We start from the raw sequence: 19,354 nt of genomic DNA on the forward strand, positions 1-19,354 counted from the left end.
TTTTCACATTTTTATTAATATTCATAAAAACTTGCAAATATATTTGTAATAGGTAGGCCGATACAAACCTTATATAACTGGTACAAATGCATTACACATTTTTTAACATTTATACATGCATGTAAACAATGTTTCCATCGGTATAAAAACAAATAATGAAAAAAAAACACGTAAATATATTTATAATATGTAGACTTGTATAAATCTTTTAATACGAATGTCTTGTATATATGGGAAAATATTTTTTTAAATATACTCGACATTTTATATGTATATAAACAATATTTTAAAAATGATTTGATGTCGAAAATGAGCTATCAAATTCGAAAAACATGCAAATAGAAATATGTCAACGGTAAATTATATTTTCACCATAAATTTGCATGAACTTAGCAATAATTATATAAAATATGTAGTTTTTAGAATTATTATGATGATCATATACCCTTTTTAATATAATTCTTCCTCTAGATTTTGTTGCTTGGAATAAGTGATCACATTATTCACATATAGAATATCACCTTTGGATAAATAGATTGCTTTAAACTATTGGTTTCTCAAATTCTAGAGAAAGTTTTTCTTCAAAGCTTTGTTAACTCGATCAACCAGTGTATTTTTTATACTAAAAAATTTCGAAACCAAAACGATCTCCTTTTAGGAAATTAAAAAGGATTTTTTTAGCTATTTTATCACTTTAACATGCTCAAATTCAATGTTATTTCATTCCTAAATTTAAACATATCAGATCTACCAAAAAATAAAAGATCGAGACATAATAGAACAACTATTAATTCTCAAGATTCATATATGTGAGTTCTATAATGAAAAATCAGAAGAATACAAACTAAAAATCTAGAAATTTTAGATTTAAAAGAGTGCAAAGAAGTGCATTCATTTGCTTTCTTTTAGTGCAAGTGATTGCTCTTCCAAATAACAACAAGTAACTAGCTCTCTATAACTAGGTCTTTCGCAATGAAAATCATGTTTGGCAGCTGAGAAAATGACTCAAAAATATTTCTAGAAGAGAAGAATACAAAAAATTGACTCAAAGCTTTCACACGAGGCAAGCAGTCACTAACATCAATAGTCTGCCGTTTCAGGCGGCTAATAATTGCTTATTACGTATTAATATGCGTTAAAATCGCTACAAATGAAAAGGCAATGAGATTGTTTCATAATCTCACCACTATAAAAACACACCGCCCATCAGATGAAAGTTACGTACTTTGTCTCATAGCCTATTTGGTTTAAAATATCTAATATATTCTCACTATGATATTATGGATGAAATTCGGGAAGATATATCCATTAATATATATTTTTAGATATTTTATTATTTTTTTTATATTTCAATCGATATTTCATCAATATTTTAAGATATTTTATTTATATTTCACTGATTATTAAATAAATTAAATTTAATTCTTTTATTTTTATATTTGATTTAATTTATTACCAAAACTATAAACACAATTTTTTTAATAGTTCCTTTTTATGTAATCTATATATTTATTAAACATAAAAATATAAATATTAAGAAATTATACATATATTATTATTTATTTCATATTATTGAATACATTTAAATTAAAATAGATCATAATTTTAATATTAAATATATTTTAAAATTAGACATGTTATTATAATATTATTATGAAATAATATATAATACAACTTAATAATAAATATATATTTATAAAATTTATATATTTTTATCAATATAAAATATTATATATATATATATATATATATATATATATATATATATATATATATATATAGGTATGTATAATAATTTAAAAAAAAAATAATTTCGAAGCTTTTTTTATAGAAATTTTCACTATCCATATTTTTTAATAACATTTGAAAAAAGTTAATAAATATTAAAGAAATTAGTAGAATATTGAATTCTATCAAATCTCTCTCTTAGCTTTTATGTTGTGGACAATGAGATTTAAATTGTTTGATGAGAAATTAAAAAATAAAATCAAAATATAAAAGATGCCAACGATGAAAAGTTGAATACAAAATAATAAAATTTAAAAGTATGAACGTGATTCATACCTCATTAATAGGTGCAAATATATATATATATATATATATTCATATTTGATTGATGATTTTTTTTTTGGTATTATCAAAATTTGGTAATATTAAAAAAAAGGAAAAAGGAAAAAGAAAAAAAAAACTTTTGAAGGTGGATGTAATTAGAGATTAGAAGGGTTTGGCTGTTTGCATGTAATAGAGAATGGACACAACGAGAGAAAAAGACGTGGGTGGATTTTTGGATCACCCATTTATGTAGCGTAGGAGTAGGGTCTAGTGTGACGATGTGAAACATTTTTTGACTAGGAAAATTCCAAAGGCTCACCGGTCAGTCCACGCAACTACCACGAAGCCAACACCAACCTCTCTCTGGTCACGAGCGGTTAACCCCTCTTCCTTCCTCCCTCCCTCAAATCTCTCTTTGTCTTTTCTTTTCTTTTCTTTTCCTCCTGAAAGACCTTAGGATAAAAAATAAAAAAAAAACCACAGAGATTGATGGGCGCACTTGTTAATATGCAAAAGGGTGGTGGTGATGGTTGTAGAAGAGCATTTTCTCGGGGACTCACTTCTTTGATTAGGAGAAAGCCAGTTGACTCGGTTCACACAAGGTCTGAGACTCGTGGGTTGGCCCGGAGACTCTCTCTTGTCGATCTTATTGCTATTGGTATCATTCAAACTTTTTTCTTCCACATTCTGGATTTGGGTCTTTTTAATTTTTTGAATTATACGGTTTTCTACTGTATTTGCTTGATGGGTTTGTGTTATTTTGCTTGTATATTTTCGAAAATTTTCTTGCATATATTGCTCCTTCTATGTATGTTTATGTGTTCCTATTCCTTTCTTCATTGTTCGGTTTTCAATGGTAATTGTTAACTTGCTTGTATTTGTGGAATTGAGAGAATTATGTATCAGAAGGAAGATATGGGGTAAAATGCCTCCAGGTCCTCAAAGATTCAAATCTTCACAAGGTTTACACTATGAAGTGTTAGACTTTCATGATACACATTCCCTGTGAATTGAAATTTGTATGAAACTTTTATTTAGTTGTTTGTTTCATTTATTAAAATAAAGGTTCTCAGGGTGTGTTTGCTTTGTATGATAATGCATTATCGATGTGAGTTATATATGGACTAGTTCAATTTGCTTAAAGATTTTTATGTTTTTGAGAAATTAGGATTTTTTAATTTGTGGGAATTTGGAGAATTGACTTGTATTGCCTCTCAGGTGGATACTTAGAATAACACACACCTGGGTATGCTACGAAGTGTTTGATTTTCATTTGAGTTGACACACCACAACTTGGGCTGTCATTGCCACCATGACTACTGCTTTTGCTGCCACTGCCAGCACTGTCGACTACTAACACATTTTTAGTTACAAAACTTCCATTGTTGGCAAGTCACTATGTTACTGCTGCACCACTACTACTATCACCACAGCTGCCACAGCTAGCATCAATGTAATCACCACCAATGCCACTGCCATTTCTTGACTAGCATGGTCATTGTCATTACCACCGCCATAACTAAACCTGTCACCGCACCACCACCTCCGCTGTTTTAACCTTTTTGCCACTACCACCACTATTTTCATTACTGCCACCACCTTGACTGTTGTTCTCAACTCCACCACCACCTTGCTGCCTGTTGGAAGCATGAACCAAGGGTGTGCTTGGAATGCAATTTTAGGGAAAAATATTTATAGTTGAAGACTTTAGGAAGTAGGTTTTTTTTTTTTCTCCTAGTTCCTAGATAATGTTTCTCTTTGGTTATATTAAGCGTATTTCTCTTTGAAATGATTCCCTCAGAAAGTATGTATTGCATGCTTTTTTGCCTTAGTTGAAGGGATCATTTTGGAGGATATAAGAAAGCTATTGATTGAAATATATTATTTTGCTACATTTTAGACATTTAAATGATATATCATAGGGGTGGAATGATACATGATATTTTCAAAGGTAAGTGGCATACCCCAAAACCAAAATGAGGTTCAGCATTATTATCTGTATTTACGTTTTACAGCTACATTAAAAAACTAAAGATCCTAAAAATCTGTACAGAGTCCAGAGTACAAATTTTAAGAGAGTATGCTAAGGGTGTGGTGCTATTTGCTATACTATGAATGCACTCAATCACACTCCCTCACAAACTGATGAGTTTGGAGCAACTGTTGTGAAAAGCTGGAGTTGAAACCGCTTAGTGAGGATGTTGGCCAACTGTTGGACAAATGAAGGAGACACAAAAAAGATCAACTGGTAATCCGATCTCCCAAAAAAAGAAACAAAAGAGAGAAAAAGAGAGGTGATAATCAACCTCAGTATTTTTCATGCATGCTGGAGAATTTGATTTTTTACCATGTTAGTTGCATTGAAGTTGTCACAAAGAGAGAACATGGATGATTGTGGAGGGAGTTTTAAATGACAAAGAATATAATAAGCCTTTAAAAGTTTAGAAATGCTACTGCTAGAGCTTTGTATTCTTCATTGATGCTTTAACAATCAATACTTGGTTGTTCTTGTAGCTCCATTGAATCATGTTTGCTACTATATCACAGAGAGCAGCTGTAGAGTAATGATCAGTAGGACAACCAGTCCAATCAGCATTAAGATATGCATTTAGTTGACTTGGCTAGAACAAAAATTATGATCTGATCCCTTAGGTGGCATAAGATTTGGTCACAGCTTGCTCAGGTAATGTGGTGGATGTAGCCATATGCTGACAAACGTGATTGACTGTGTACTAAATGTCTGGGTGAGTTAAGATGAGATAGTGCAAGATTTCAACAATGAAATAAACTCAATTGGGTTGCAGAGTAGGGACCAACATATTCTGATATTTTAGAGCTAGTAACAGTTGGAGCTGAGCAAGGTTTCCAATCCACTTTGCTGGATGCTTAAACAAATTGATAGTATATTTAGTGAAGGTTGAAAGTAGAGAACCGCTAGTTCAAATAATTTCAATTCCAAAAAAATAATTGAGTTCCTTGGGTTTTCATAGAAATCGATTATGAAGACTATTGGTGAGCTGATTCAACAAATACTCATTGTGCCCAATTTAGTTGATGTCATCAACACAAAACAGGAGAACAATAGGGGCTCTAGGGGAGTGTTGTAAACATAGACATGTCAGTGACACTTCGACAAGGGCCAATATATAGACATTGTTAGACTTATACAACTAGGCACATGAGGCTCATATTTAGGTGCTAAATAGCCTTGTGAATTTGGTGAACATGATGAGGTAGAGGAGGATTAATAAATCCTGGTGGTTGGTGCATATATGCATCTTCTTGAAGAAGACTATGAATGAAAACATTCTTGATATTGAGCTGCTAGATGGACCAGTAATGACATCTAATACAAGAAGCTTAATATTTGTGGGTATAGCTACATGAGAGAATGTCTTTTAATAACCAATTTTACACTTTTTGTTAATCCCTTGGTGACTAAGAATGCCTCATAATGATTAAGAGTATCATCACTTTGTATTTGATGTTGTGCACCAAACAGAAACCAACATGGCTCATGGAAGGATTAGGGAGGAACAAGGGTCCAGATGCTATTCGGCTAGCAAGGTTTTGTATTTTCATGTCTTACATCAGTCATTTAAGGATCTCTAGAAGCATCAGCATAAGAGAGGGGCAGAGAAGTATGGAAAGAATCTAACATTGAGGAGAAAGCTTGTAGTAATGGATGATGTTGTGCAAGAAGGGATTTGTAACTGTGCTTTCAGATACCATCTTGGTTGTGAGCTACCATGGCATGTCACTGTGAGGAGGAGACAATGGTAATGCTTGTGTGTCTGATATGGATGCAGATAACTGGGCATAGCAATGAAGGCTGATATAGTAATTGGGAAAATAGGGGGAGTTATAGTGTACTCTGCATAGCAATGGATGAAAAATATACATGCGGTACATGTGCCCAGATTTTGTGTTTTGACATATACACCTTTTAACAAAAACACTATAACCTACAAACAACCGTGGAGCAGATTCAGGACTGAATTTATCATTGGCAAACGGATTAATTTTGAAAAGCATTGGCGGCTGAAAATCCATAGAAAACAATGGTGTCATTTGGAAGGTCTGATGGAAAGTTTTGATGTGGAAAGAAAGGCTTTTCAGGTAAAGTTTGAAGGCATCAATGGGGGAATGTGGCTTTCAATAACTGAGAGAAGTCGAGGTTTTGTTGTATCGTTAGGATTTGGAGAGGAGGAGTTGGATTGGTTGTTGGAACATTTGAAGAAAGCTGTGGAGTTGGAGGCTTCCGGGGGTTTTACTCGGAAGATTAGGGGCAAAACGAGGACGCATTTGATGGAGATTTGCTTCAATAGTAGAGGAAGATTTATGAAAATTACAGAAATTGTTGCAAAGAGAAAATCTCTAGTGCTAGTTGTTCCTGAGGGTGTTAAAGGCAATGGGTGGGAGACCCTTAGAATGGCGATCTCTAGAGTCCAAGATGTGTCTGATCAGGCTGTAAGAGCCTCGAAGGAGAAGGATAAAGAGTCTCAGGTGAGCAAAGGAATGTACAGAGAAGGGCGGTCCTATGCAGAGGTGGTTGCAGAGAAAGGACATAGAAACGGAGCTTCGATGCCAGTTGGAAGATGGGAAAGAGCTGTAATTTGCGAAAGTAAAGGAAAAATTCTGGATTGGTTTGAGGTAGGGAAAGTTATTGCGAGGATGATGGGTACGAAAGGGATGGTGTCTGTAACCCCCATTTCCGAATACAAGGGGTGCTTTTTTGTGGATTCAGCAAGGAGAGCTATGTGGTTTCAAGATCAAGGGAGCTTAACAGTGAGAGGAGGGGTTATTGCGTTGAGGAGATGGTCACCAAAAGAAAACTCTGTTGTTGGTGGAAAGTTTAGAAGGGGCTGGTTAGAGCTGAGAGGCCTTCCTTTCCATCTATGGAATGAGTTTCAGTTGAGGTACATTTTACAGAAATGGGGGAGGGTAACGAAGGTGGCAAAGGAAACTCTGAAACTCGTAGACTTGTCGAAGGTAAAGATGTGGGTGGAGATGCATCCAAAAGTCGTGCTACCAGCTTTGCTAGAGGTGGAAGACGGAGCCTGGTCTTTTACAGTTGCAGTCTCCGTCATCGGAGAAGCTGAAGAAGACTTTCTTCTCAGGCCAGAGTCAAATCGAAGCAAGGACGAAGTAACGTCAGCGGAAGGTTGCGTCCATCAGAGGCCAAAGAATGCTGAAAGGCTACGAGCTACTGCTAGGGATAATGAGTACCACAGATGGAGGCCTCGTCATCGCTCCCGTGTTCGGTATTCAGTTTCAAATTAAGAAACCGAAGTGGAGAAAGGAAGGGGGAAGAGCTGTTTGGGCCCAACGGAGGGAAGTGTTGACGGGCTAACAAAACCAGAAGCCTTTTTTAAAGGCCATTTTGCTAGGGCCCATTTTGAGGAGAAGAACATTGGGCCTTCTGTGGGTCCAGTCCACGAAACTGAAGCAGGGTCTTCTAATGGTGGCCCAGCAACGCCTTCGTCTTCAAAGCTTCAGCGATCAGGAACCTCTGCAAAGGAGGTGATGCCGATAGCTCAGTCAGCAAAGCTAAAAGGCAACTCAGTTACTGCAAGACGCAAGGCGAGGAGTTGGCCGCCGAGCCTAAAGGTGACGTCTATTGTCCCAAAGCGCAACCTAGATGGGGATGGCGCACCGGAAGCAAATCGAGGCTTTATTTGGGGCAGATCAGTCTTCAAAAAGGGCGCCTTTTCTCCTGTTTCAGAAAAATCCCGACGCTTCACCGGGGGGATAGAGGGAGACGAAGGGATCTCGACATGCAACTGGGTAAAAAAGGTAAGTCCTCCTTCCGTAGCTCTCTCTGAGAAGGATCTTCCTTTGGATGGGGCTTTTAATCCAAATATTCTTTCCGACTCCTCTGTTTCTTCGGTTATTCCTTCTCGATGTCAGGCTTTTTCTCCGATTCCGTTGGAGTCAAGCCTTGTCTCTCAGCGTAGTCCCTTTCCGAAAATTGCTGTTGGTGAGCCCAGTCGTCTTGTTGGTGTGTCCCGTCCTGAAGGAGTGGCGTTTCCCCTAGAAACCTCTAACCGAAATTCTGAAGAATGGCCTTTATTTAAGGACTCTCTAAGTAGCCCAGAAGAGCTTTGTGTCTCAGGGAAGGCTCAGTCCCCAAACCCAGAACATCCCAGCCTCCCGTTGGAAGGCTTTCAGGTTGAGGGACTCACGCCTGGAAAAATGGTCAAGGTTCAGTCGGTTTTGGAGAGGTTGAGGATCAGATTAGTCAGAGAAAATGGAAAAGGTGCGGAACAAGAAAACCAGAGTAATTCTTTTGCGGACAAGGTTTATTTCAGAAGGAAGGGGAAAAATGCTTCTGGAAACCGAGGAGAGGATTAGGTTTGGGTGCTGGTTGTGCTGGGTTGTTTTTGGTTTATATGAAGATTTTAAGCTGGAATACGAGAGGATTAGGATCCAAGAAGAAAAGGAGGATAGTCAGAAGGTTTTTAAGTACTCAAAATCCAGATATTGTGATGCTTCAGGAAACAAAAAGGGAAACTTGGGATCGGAGGTTTGTGAGCAGTGTTTGGAAAGGCAAGAGAGTGGAGTGGGCTGCTCTTCCAGCCTGTGGGGCGTCAGGGGGGAGTGTGATTTTGTGGGATTCTAGCAAGCTCGAGTGTACAGAGAAGGTGGTAGGATCTTTTTCTGTAACTGTGAAGTTTAACTCTGGTGAGGAAGGTTCTTTTTGGTTAACTTCAGTGTATGGCCCGAGTAATCCGTTGTGGAGGAAGGACTTTTGGTTGGAGCTTCAAGACCTATTTGGTCTAACCTTCCCAAGGTGGTGTGTAGGAGGGGATTTTAATGTTATTAGGAGGATATCTGAGAAATTGGGGGAGACCAGATTAACTCTCAATATGAGGTGTTTTGATGAGTTTATAAGGGAGAGTGGCTTGATTGACCCCCCTCTTAGGAATGCGGCTTTTACATGGTCAAACATGCAAGCTGTCCCTATTTGTAAGAGATTGGATAGATTCTTGTTTTCTTCTGAGTGGGATACTTTTTTCTCTCAAAGTTTTCAAGAGGCGCTTCCTAGATGGACCTCTGACCATAGCCCTATTTGTTTGGAAACTAATCCTTTAAAGTGGGGTCCGACTCCTTTTAGGTTTGAGAATATGTGGTTGATCCATCCTGAGTTTAAGGAGAAGTTTAGAGTTTGGTGGCTAGAGAGTACGGGTGAAGGGTGGGAAGGTCATAAGTTTATGAGGAAATTAAAGTTTGTTAAGTCAAAGTTGAAAGAGTGGAATATAATGACCTTTGGAGATTTAAAAGAGAGAAAAAAACTCATTCTTACGGACTTAAGTAGAATTGATCTAATTGAACAAGAAGGGAATTTGAACTCTGATTTGGTGTTAGAAAGGACCTTAAAAAGAAGGGAGTTAGAGGATGTGTTGTTAAAGGAAGAGGTTCAATGGAGACAAAAATCTAGGGTTAAATGGATTAAAGAAGGGGATTGTAACTCTAAATTCTTTCATAGAGTGGCCACAGGTAGGAGAAGTAGGAAGTTCATTAAGTCTCTGATTTCTGAGAGGGGAGAGACTTTAAACAACATTGAGGATATTTCTGAGGAGATTGTTAATTTCTTTGGAAATCTTTATTCCAAACCTGTAGGTGAGTCTTGGAGGATTGAAGGAATTGACTGGATCCCTATTTCTGGTGAGAGTGGAGGTTGGCTGGATAGGCCTTTTACTGAAGAGGAGGTTCGCAGGGCAGTTTTCCAATTGAATAAGGAAAAGGCCCCTGGTCCTGATGGTTTTACTATTGCAGTTTATCAAGAGTGTTGGGATGTGATAAAAGAGGATCTTATGAGGGTGTTTCTCGAGTTCCACACCAATGGGGTAATAAACCAAAGTACAAATGCGACCTTCATTGCGTTGGTGCCTAAGAAGAGTCAATCTGTTAAAATCTCAGATTATAGACCTATTAGCTTGGTTACAAGTTTGTATAAGATAATTGCTAAGGTCTTATCAGGGCGTTTACGCAAAGTTCTTCATGAAACTATCTCTGATTCTCAAGGAGCCTTTGTTGAAGGGAGACACATTCTAGATGCTGTGTTGATAGCCAATGAAGTGGTGGATGAGAAAAGAAGGTCAGGGGAGGAAGGAATTGTTTTCAAAATCGATTTTGAGAAGGCCTATGATCATGTGGATTGGGGCTTCTTAGATCATGTGCTTCAAAGGAAGGGGTTCAGCCAGAAATGGAGATTGTGGATAAGGGGTTGTTTGTCTTCTTCTAGTTTTGCAATCCTAGTTAATGGGAATGCAAAAGGTTGGGTTAAGGCTTCTAGAGGTTTGAGACAAGGAGACCCTCTCTCTCCTTTCCTTTTTACTTTAGTGGCAGATGTTCTGAGTAGGATGTTGTTCAGAGCAGAGGAAACTGGGCTTACTGAGGGTTTTTCTGTGGGGAGGGATAGGACAAGAGTGTCCTTGTTACAGTTTGCAGATGACACTATCTTTTTCTCTAAAGCCTCTATGGAACATCTTCAAAACCTCAAGATTATCCTTTTGGTTTTCGGGCAAGTTTCTGGTTTAAAAATCAACTTAGAGAAAAGCACCATTTCAGGTATTAACACTAGGCAGGAACTATTGTCTAGTCTGGCCTCGGTTTTCGATTGTAGAGTGTCTGAGTGGCCTTTATCTTATTTAGGTCTTCCTTTGGGAGGGAACCCAAAGACAATAGGCTTTTGGGACCCGGTGGTTGAGAGAATTTCGAGAAGATTGGATGGGTGGAAAAAGGCCTATTTGTCTTTGGGAGGGAGGATTACATTAATTCAGTCTTGCTTGTCTCACATCCCTAGTTACTTCCTCTCCCTCTTTAAAATCCCAGCTTCAGTTGCTTCAAAGATTGAGAAGATGCAAAGGAATTTTCTTTGGTCTGGAGCAGGGGAAGGGAAGAAAGATCATCTTGTTAGATGGGAGGTTGTTAGCAGACCAAAGGAGTTGGGAGGTTTGGGTTTTGGGAAGATTTCTTTGAGAAATATTGCTCTCTTAGGGAAATGGCTTTGGAGATTCCCTAGAGAAAGGAGTGGTCTTTGGTATAAAGTTATAGGGAGTATATATGGGACACATCCTAATGGATGGGACGCCAACATGGTGGTTAGATGGTCACACAGATGTCCTTGGAAGGCTATTGCTCAAGTTTTCCAGGAATTTTCCCCTTTTGTTCGCCTAGTGGTGGGCAATGGGGAGAGAATTCGTTTTTGGGAAGATCTTTGGTGGGGTAACCAATCTTTGTGCTCGCAATTTGCTGATCTTTATAGAGTTATTTCTGTGAAAAACCTCACTGTTTCAAATGTCCTTGGCAATTCCTTTCCATTGGCTTGGAATTTAAATTTTCGTCGCAATCTTACCGATTCAGAAATTGATCTCCTTCAGAGATTAATGTCCTCCCTCAGTTCAGTGCGTTTCTCTCCTTCTCTGGCAGATTCTAGAGCTTGGTCTTTGTCTTCATCAGGTTTGTTTACAGTGAAATCTTTTTTCTTGGCCTTGTCAAAAGTCTCTAATCCTATTTTGTTCCTTCCGGCCAAGTTTTTGTGGAGTTCAAAAGTCCCTTCAAAGGTTAAGGCCCTCGCTTGGATAGTAGCTCATGGGAAGGTGAACACCAATGATAAGTTGCAATTGAGAAGACCCTACAAGGCCCTCTGTCCTCAATGGTGCATTCTTTGCAAAGCAAATGGAGAGTCGATTGATCACCTTTTTCTTCATTGTCCTGTTACCATTGGACTCTGGAACAAGTTGTTCAAGATGGCTGGGTTGGATTGGGTCCCTCCAAGGAGTTTTGAGGATATGTTGGTTATTGCTTTTAAAGGCTTGGGGAACTCTTTAAGAGGCAAGACTCTTTGGCAAGTTGCTTGCCTTACTTTGGTGTGGATAGTGTGGCAAGAGCGAAACAAGAGGATTTTTGAGGATAAGGGGAGATCGGAAGAGACATTATGGGATTTGATTTTGTTCTATTCCACTCTTTGGGCTTCTTGTTCTGCAGCTTTTAGAGGAGTTCCTCTAAATGTGTTACAACTCAACTGGAATGAGGTTTGCGCTTCAAGAGTTTGAGTTTGTGGGGGTTTCTCTTTGTTTTTAGCTATTGTTGGGTGTTTTTATGTTGTTCAGTTTGTGTAAGAAGGACCTCTCATCCTTCTAGTGGTTTCTTTTGTTTCTTTTTTCTTTTCTTTCTCTTGTATCTTTCCTTCTATTAATATATTTCTCTTCGTTTCTGATCTAAAAAAAAAAACAATGGTGTCATTTGCACTGAAGAGGACTTCATGGAAATACTGGTTTTCTAGAATAAATACTGGAAGCCAATCAATTAAAGAAAATATGGTAGCAAAGGCTTGATATTCTTGAAGATAGATAGAGAACTTTGAAGGCTGTTCAGGACAGGGTTTATTTTTTCTTCTTCCCTGTGGGCTTCTGCCTTGAATTCTGCTGCAGGCACTCCTTTGAGCCTGCCTCTGCTAGATTGGGAATCTTTTCTTGGGCTCCTCTTTTGGCTAATCGTGTTGTGGATGAGTTAGCTAAGTGTTGAGCCTAGTTATTGGTTTCTTTTATAGAGAACTTTCCACCTTCCCAAGTTGTGTAGAATGGTTTTTGAGATTGTACATTGTTATGTTATTTTTAATTGTGCAGCTTGTTTTCATTCTTCTGGAGCAGTCTAGGCATACTAATTTGGTTTTTGACCAATTTTTGTATATTTTGGGAGGATTTATTACCTGTCATAGTACCTACTAATTTATAGAATGTTTTTTTTATTTTTTTATTTTTGCCTAACAAAAGAGTAGGGCTTTGAGCCAGAATTGCTAGGGTATGAAGACCTGAACCATAAGGATGGTGCCCATCTCATTAGAATGCTGGTATTTTCACTCTGTTAATCCATTCTGCTCCTTATATGTGGCTATAAAACTTGTAAACAAGGTGCATAATAATATAAAACTATTTAAAAAATCCATGGGTAAGTTCTAAAGTGGAGTTGCTTTGAAGTCATTTTGTTTTTGTGGAGAAGAGAGTTCAAGCTTTGTGAAGTTTGAAACTAATCAACTTCTAGTTTCTCAGAATGAAGGATATATCAGACTGAATTAACAGCAAAGGAGAAATAGTTGTTCTTGAAGAAGTATGAAATATTGGTTGCTTGATTTTCCTGCCTGGTGTGACTCACAGAAGTGATTAAAAGATGATAAATCATTACAATTTAAAGTACTGAAAGTCTTAACGTTATATCTTGAGGGATGACCCAACCTACAATGCCGTACCTTGTCCAATGCCTGATTGCTATTTAATACACCTACTTTATGTCCTTCCTTTTACATACATTTGGGTGTATAGGCCTATTTACTGGATGTTGGAGGAGAGCTATTGCATCTTCAAATCCTTACAACAAAACTGGTTATTGCAAATCAGATATACGATAGATGAAATTTGCTTGTCATGCTGAGAAAAATAAAACATTTGTCAATGCAAGAGGAGAATGAAGTGCAAGTTGAAACGGAACTCAGCTATTACTCTTTCTAAGGTGTCTCAGGGTAGGGGTCTTGAAGATATATCCTATGGCTTCACAGGATAGATGACCTTTCCAAAGTCCTTGGGAACCTAGATTAGCCAACCAGGTAGCAGCTAACTTGGTTAAGCAAGGAGCTGTCTTGGTGAAGGCATTCATCGGGGATTTCCTCTCCCCTGTTTTATTTATTTATTTTTATTTTTATGGGGTACCTATTGGGCTTTTGGGGGCTGACTGTATCTTGGAATTTATCTTTTTTTTTTTTTTTTTGATAGGTAAATTTTATTGTCCTCATTGGGACTTGAACCTGGAACTTCCCACAAACCCTCTCCATCCCTTTACCACTTGAGCCAGGACTCAAGGGCATCTTGGAATTTGTCTTTATAGCCTCTTGTTTTTGAGGAGTGCTTGAAGGATGGGTTGTCCTTCCTTGTACTAAATTTATTTGTATTTAATCAAATATTCTCATCTCATATTGAAAAAGAAAGAAAAAATCATACATTTATCTCATGAGTTGCCTATTTCATTCAAGTAATATAGCCTTTTCTGAGTGTTACATGTGTTTTTAATTTGTTCAAACTAACTAATCCTAGTGATAATCGATCTATTTCTTCTTTTAGAATCATTTGACACTGTTTTACATTAAGGTTCAGCTAAAAATATATTTGAGGGATTTTGAAGCCATAGGCTCACAGTTCAGTCCACTGATTTTCAATGTGGCTGTTCTTTACTTTATTAGCCATTCGATTGGAGTCATATATGTGATTATGAGGAGTTTTAATGCTTTCTTTCCTGAAATGCTTGAAAATTTGCTGCAGTAAGTTGTTTTATACAAATTTGAGTTTGTTTATGCAACTTATAAAATACATTTTATATGAAGGACAGCTTAACAGAGAACAGATTCTCTGTATACATCTTAGGATAGGAAATGCTGAGGAGTGGGCAACTCTTTACTTATATTTTCTTCCCCCTCTAATATTCTTCCCTTTTCCTTGCTTCTATTTCTTTCATCATTGAATTATGGATGTTTCTGTTCACTGAATTTCATTGCACTTGTTCTCTTTTGATCAGGTGTTGGTTCAACTATTGGAGCTGGGGTCTATATTCTTGTTGGAACTGTTGCTAGAGAGAACACAGGACCTGCACTTACCATTTCCTTCCTTGTTGCTGGCATAGCTGCTGCACTCTCTGCATTTTGTTATGCAGAGCTTGCATGTCGTTGTCCATCTGCTGGGAGTGCCTATCATTATTCATACATATGTGTTGGAGAAGGGTAATCTACAACTTGTTGTATCATTTATTTAATGTGTTATGAATGGTGTAAATTCATTGTATTAGGTATGAGATAAGACTTCAGAATATATACATCCTTGTTTCTAAGTAGCAAGAGGAAATCAAGGAGAAAAATAAGGAAAACTACCAAAATTCAAACCTACTTTAGATATACCCAAATCCGTCTTTCCTATTTCTCATAGCCAACTAAGAATCAATACATAAAATTAGGGAGCTACAATAAAGACCACTGAATATTCTAACACTTCACCTCAAGGCGGTTTTAAGATATTTTCTAACCTTAGCTTGCATGCAATAAACTTGAATGTAGGGCTTGCAACATCTTTGGTGAAGATATCTGCCAGTCGTCCCTTCTTTTTCTTCAATAAAAATGCTAATAAACTTCAACGTGCTTGTCCAATCATGATGAACTGTATTGTGAGCCATGCTAATAGTTGTCTTGTTGTCACAATATACCCTTATAGGTCCGTCAATTTTCAGACAAAATTCCTTTAAAGGATCTTTAGCCACAGGAGTTCACAAATCCCTTGAACCATTGCCCTAAACTTATGACCTGGCTACCATAAACTATTTCTTGCTTTGCCAACTAACTAGATTGCCTCCTATGAAAGTGCAATATCCAAATGTGGATCCTCTATTTTTAATTGATCCAACATAATTAAGTGAAGGCTTCTACTCTTAAACGATTGTCTTTAGGGAACATTAGACCATTCTTAGGAGTTGCCTTCAAGTACCTTGGAATTCTTTGAATTGCATCCATATGACCTTCTGGTGGTGAGCACATTAATCGAATGATGACACTCTTTGCATAAGTTGTTTCTAGTTGTGTATGAGATTTATTGATCAGCTTACCAACTAATTATTGTATTCTCAACCAGATTCACTTTTGTAGCAACCAACTAAGCAAGGATTTAGAGAGTGTTTAGTAATTTTTGGTTCCTTCTGTAGCTATTCTCAAATTCCATCTCAGTAGTTCGTGGTTATGGTTGAGTGTTTCCATTAAATCTTTCATCTGTCCTGGTCTTTTTTTTCAGCATATGTTTTTCATCAAACACTACATCTCTACTCACCAGTTTCTTCTTAGTTGTTGGATCCTAGAGTTTATAGACTTTTAACTCCTTGTTCAAACTTGAGGGATGTGCACTTTCTCGATTTTGAATTGAGTTTTGATCTTTCTTTATTATGCAAAGGACGTAAGCAGGATAGCTAAACATTTTTAGAACAGAAAATGAATTGGTTTACTAGACCATTCTCCGTTTGGAATCTTAAAATTAATTATGTGACTAGTTGTGTTAACAGCCTTTGCCTAGAGATTCTTTGATAATTTGACATTAAATCTCATACAACTAGTGAATTCCAATAGTGTAACTTTACCTACAATAGTGTTGTCCATTAGATTACATAAATTTTTAATCTTCTCAACTGTCATAATTACCGATGCTCCTTTGGCTACTTTTAACTTCCTGTTTCGGGTTGTATAATGCTGTAAGAGAAATTAAATTCTTCTTTTAACTTAGGAATTTGGCTCGACAACCATGAGGATTCTCACCACTTCATTCAACATTCTGAATTTTATTATTTCTATCCCAACACGCTAAATCATTGCTCAATAAGATAGTCCCACAATCATGTCTTGTTACCTATCAAAGAAAAAGATAGTCCCACAATCACATGACTCATACAAATTAGTCTTTGTGAGGGCACATATGGTAGAAGTAGGTAGCATTCATAATCCTATCATTTTTTAAGAAGAATTTTACTCTTCAAAACTGATAAGAGGTTTGCCTCAAATTTATTATCTTCATCCTTAACTTTGAGAACACTGGCTTCATTTGTGGACTTCTTCTGATTTTTTCTCTCTTCTAGGTCTTGTTTCAAATTTATGCAAAATTTTCTATCATATCCATTTTTGTGATAGTAGTCACATTGCATGTCTTGATGTAGGTGTGACTATGATCTCCTTATTTGATGATCTTTTCCCTTTTCTATTCTGATCAAGCCAATCACTTTGTTGTTGTCCACCGAAAGTTTTGTTCTTTTTATCATATGATAGCAAGACATTGAACTTGATCAAATTCCAAAGTTTCCTTCTTGACAACATGGTTGTTGCCAAATTGTTATATGATGAAGCGATGCTAATAGCAAAATCTCTTTGTCCTTTTTAAATATTGCCCAGAATGTATTCAGGTGTTGTAGTAAGTCTGCATGCTCTGCGATATGTAGATCATACAACTTCTTTAATATAACTTGTTTGACAAATTCTTTGCCAGGTACAATTTCTCTAAACTGTTCTAAACATTTTTAACAGTTGCTTCATTAGTTTATGTTTATATTATGGATTACCTCATCAGAGAGATTTAGAGGAATCATATTCACAATCTTCTCATCTATCTCTTCATACGTCTTATCTATCATTTACGTAGGTTTCTTCAACTTTCCTTACAAGAAAATCTCATTTTTTTCATGCTTAGCCCTAGACATTGTGTTGATTTTGATACCACTTGTTATGGGGAAGTACGAGAACAATAAATAAGAAAATGAAAATTAAACAAGAAAACATTCACAAGAGAATACAAGATTCAACGTAGTTCGCCAATGTGCCTTTGTCCATCAAGAGAGTTGAAATCAATTAAATGCACTCAAAGAGGTTGTTACAATCTTAAAGTTCCTAAATTCCAAAGCCTCAATTACACCCAAAAGGATTCTCTTTCAGTCAAAATCTCTTCCTACATTTTTTTCTGATTACATAGGAATATTACTTACAGTGAACCAATTACATAATTAAAAAAAAAAATATTTCTATAAGAAAATCTCAAAATTGAATTCTTCTTTTACAAATAAATAAATAGAATAAAAATGTTCTTACAAAATATTTTCCTAATAGAAAAACATCAAAGACGTAGAAATAAGATCAAAATGGAATTTGGGATACTTTAAACATTTAATCCATTGCTGCATGTTCTTCAATGTCATGTTTTAACATTGGACACTCCTACTAAAATCATCCTCAATTTCATATAGTATTAGGAGAAAACTACCACTTTTTGTTTTTAAGGCTTGCATTTGAAGGCCTAGTTGTTGAAGAACTTTTTGCTACATGTTTGCTATTGAGAACATGGCTAAGACCATTCTACAATAGTTCTAAAGGAATCTAGAGGGATGGTTTTGGTATGGGTTTAAGTAAAAATTATGCAGGAATAAAAAGAGGAAAAAAAAAATTGACAACATGATTTATGCCTTATGCACTAGTTCCATGAGAAATTGGGGACATAATCAATTTCACTTCAATGTTCTTGTATAGGATTTGGTATGCTTCTAGCCAGTGACTCAAGTTTTGTGATTGCTCTCAGCATTGCCTGGTTGATTGGTTGGGCATTAATATTGGAATATACAATTGGTGGCTCAGCTGTTGCTCGTGGCATATCTCCAAATCTGGTGCGGTGCATCTTTACTTTAAGTTTGAAATCACTTTCAATTGTACTTATCCTTATGTGACATACAAGTGTTATTAATTAGTCTCTCTTAAGATTTACCACTTGTTCTTTCTTGCTTTGTTAAACATTATTTACTCCTTTTATTTTTCAATATATATATATATATATATATATAATTTTTTTGTTAAAAATAGGAATAATTTTATTGAATTAGAAAAGAAATACAAAGGATGATTAGGATTTCTATATGTAAATAATCTCTTCTGAGTTACCTAAAGAACCAATAAAATTGAGCGTAAGGCAACCTGCTCAACCCTGAATAAGCTCACCTCTGATGGGAAAGCAACTTCCACTCATATCTAACATGGTGATGTTGTTGGGAATATCAACAAACTCTTTAATGAAGTGACTACCCTGAGAGAAGCAGGGTTAAAAATGTTATTCCACAAATTGTCAACGAAAATCCTACCCTAAAAGATCCTTGGATTCACCCAAAATTAGCTAGCAAGGCCCCTCCTTGTAACACTCTTCCTTAGGTTTCCTTCAATCACCCTTAAAAATGAATAACAAGTGTGCTTATGATATCTCTTGGGTGTAAAGGAACCAACCCAATAAAGTAGTCTAAGTTGTAATTCCAAGGCAATTGGATAGAAGAGGGAAAAAATGGGTCAGCAGTCTCCCCACTCTCTGCACAAAATATAGATTTTACAAGGCCTCTTAATTTGCATCTAGTTATTAGTATTAAATGTTTTAGCAGCTCTTAACCAAAGACTGTTAACTTTTATACGAGTCTTAGATTTCCAGATAAATATGGTTTGAGGAAAAAAGGAAACTCAAGTTGCCAATGTTGAAGTGTGCAAAAGAAAGGTTTAGAAAAGAATATGCCAATAGGATCTAATACCTCACATCTGTGGTTCGAGAAGGGAGAGGTAAGCATTTGGCAGGGAAAGCAATAAGGAAGGAAAATCATAAAGACTATTGCTTTAGGATGGAAATTTAGGTGAGAAAGAATTGATGATAAATATTTGCCTGTTAACTTAGACATGATATATAGATGTGGGAAGAAAAAAAGAAGA

At 36.5% G+C, this 19,354-nt stretch overlaps 1 protein-coding gene across 3 annotated transcripts in view; it reads left to right on the plus strand.

Annotated features, from left to right (window-relative positions):
- Window positions 1–2,364: 2,364 nt before the first annotated feature.
- LOC100258741 (cationic amino acid transporter 4, vacuolar) overlaps window positions 2,365–19,354 on the plus strand; it is a 36,067-nt gene continuing 19,077 nt past the window's right edge. For 2 of the 3 annotated variants that reach the window (XM_010654893.3, XM_059738880.1), the window contains exons 1-3: window positions 2,365–2,710; window positions 14,623–14,824; window positions 18,195–18,279. In XM_010654893.3, coding sequence (XP_010653195.1) covers window positions 2,542–2,710; window positions 14,623–14,824; window positions 18,195–18,279 — 456 coding nt within the window. In that variant the 5' untranslated portion in view covers window positions 2,365–2,541. Of the gene's footprint in view, window positions 2,711–14,622; window positions 14,825–18,145; window positions 18,280–19,354 lie in introns of those variants that run through there. The other variant, XM_059738881.1, reaches the window with a different exon arrangement.

Source organism: Vitis vinifera, chromosome 8, assembly GCF_030704535.1.
Source record: "Vitis vinifera cultivar Pinot Noir 40024 chromosome 8, ASM3070453v1".
Lineage (NCBI taxonomy): Eukaryota > Viridiplantae > Streptophyta > Magnoliopsida > Vitales > Vitaceae > Vitis > Vitis vinifera.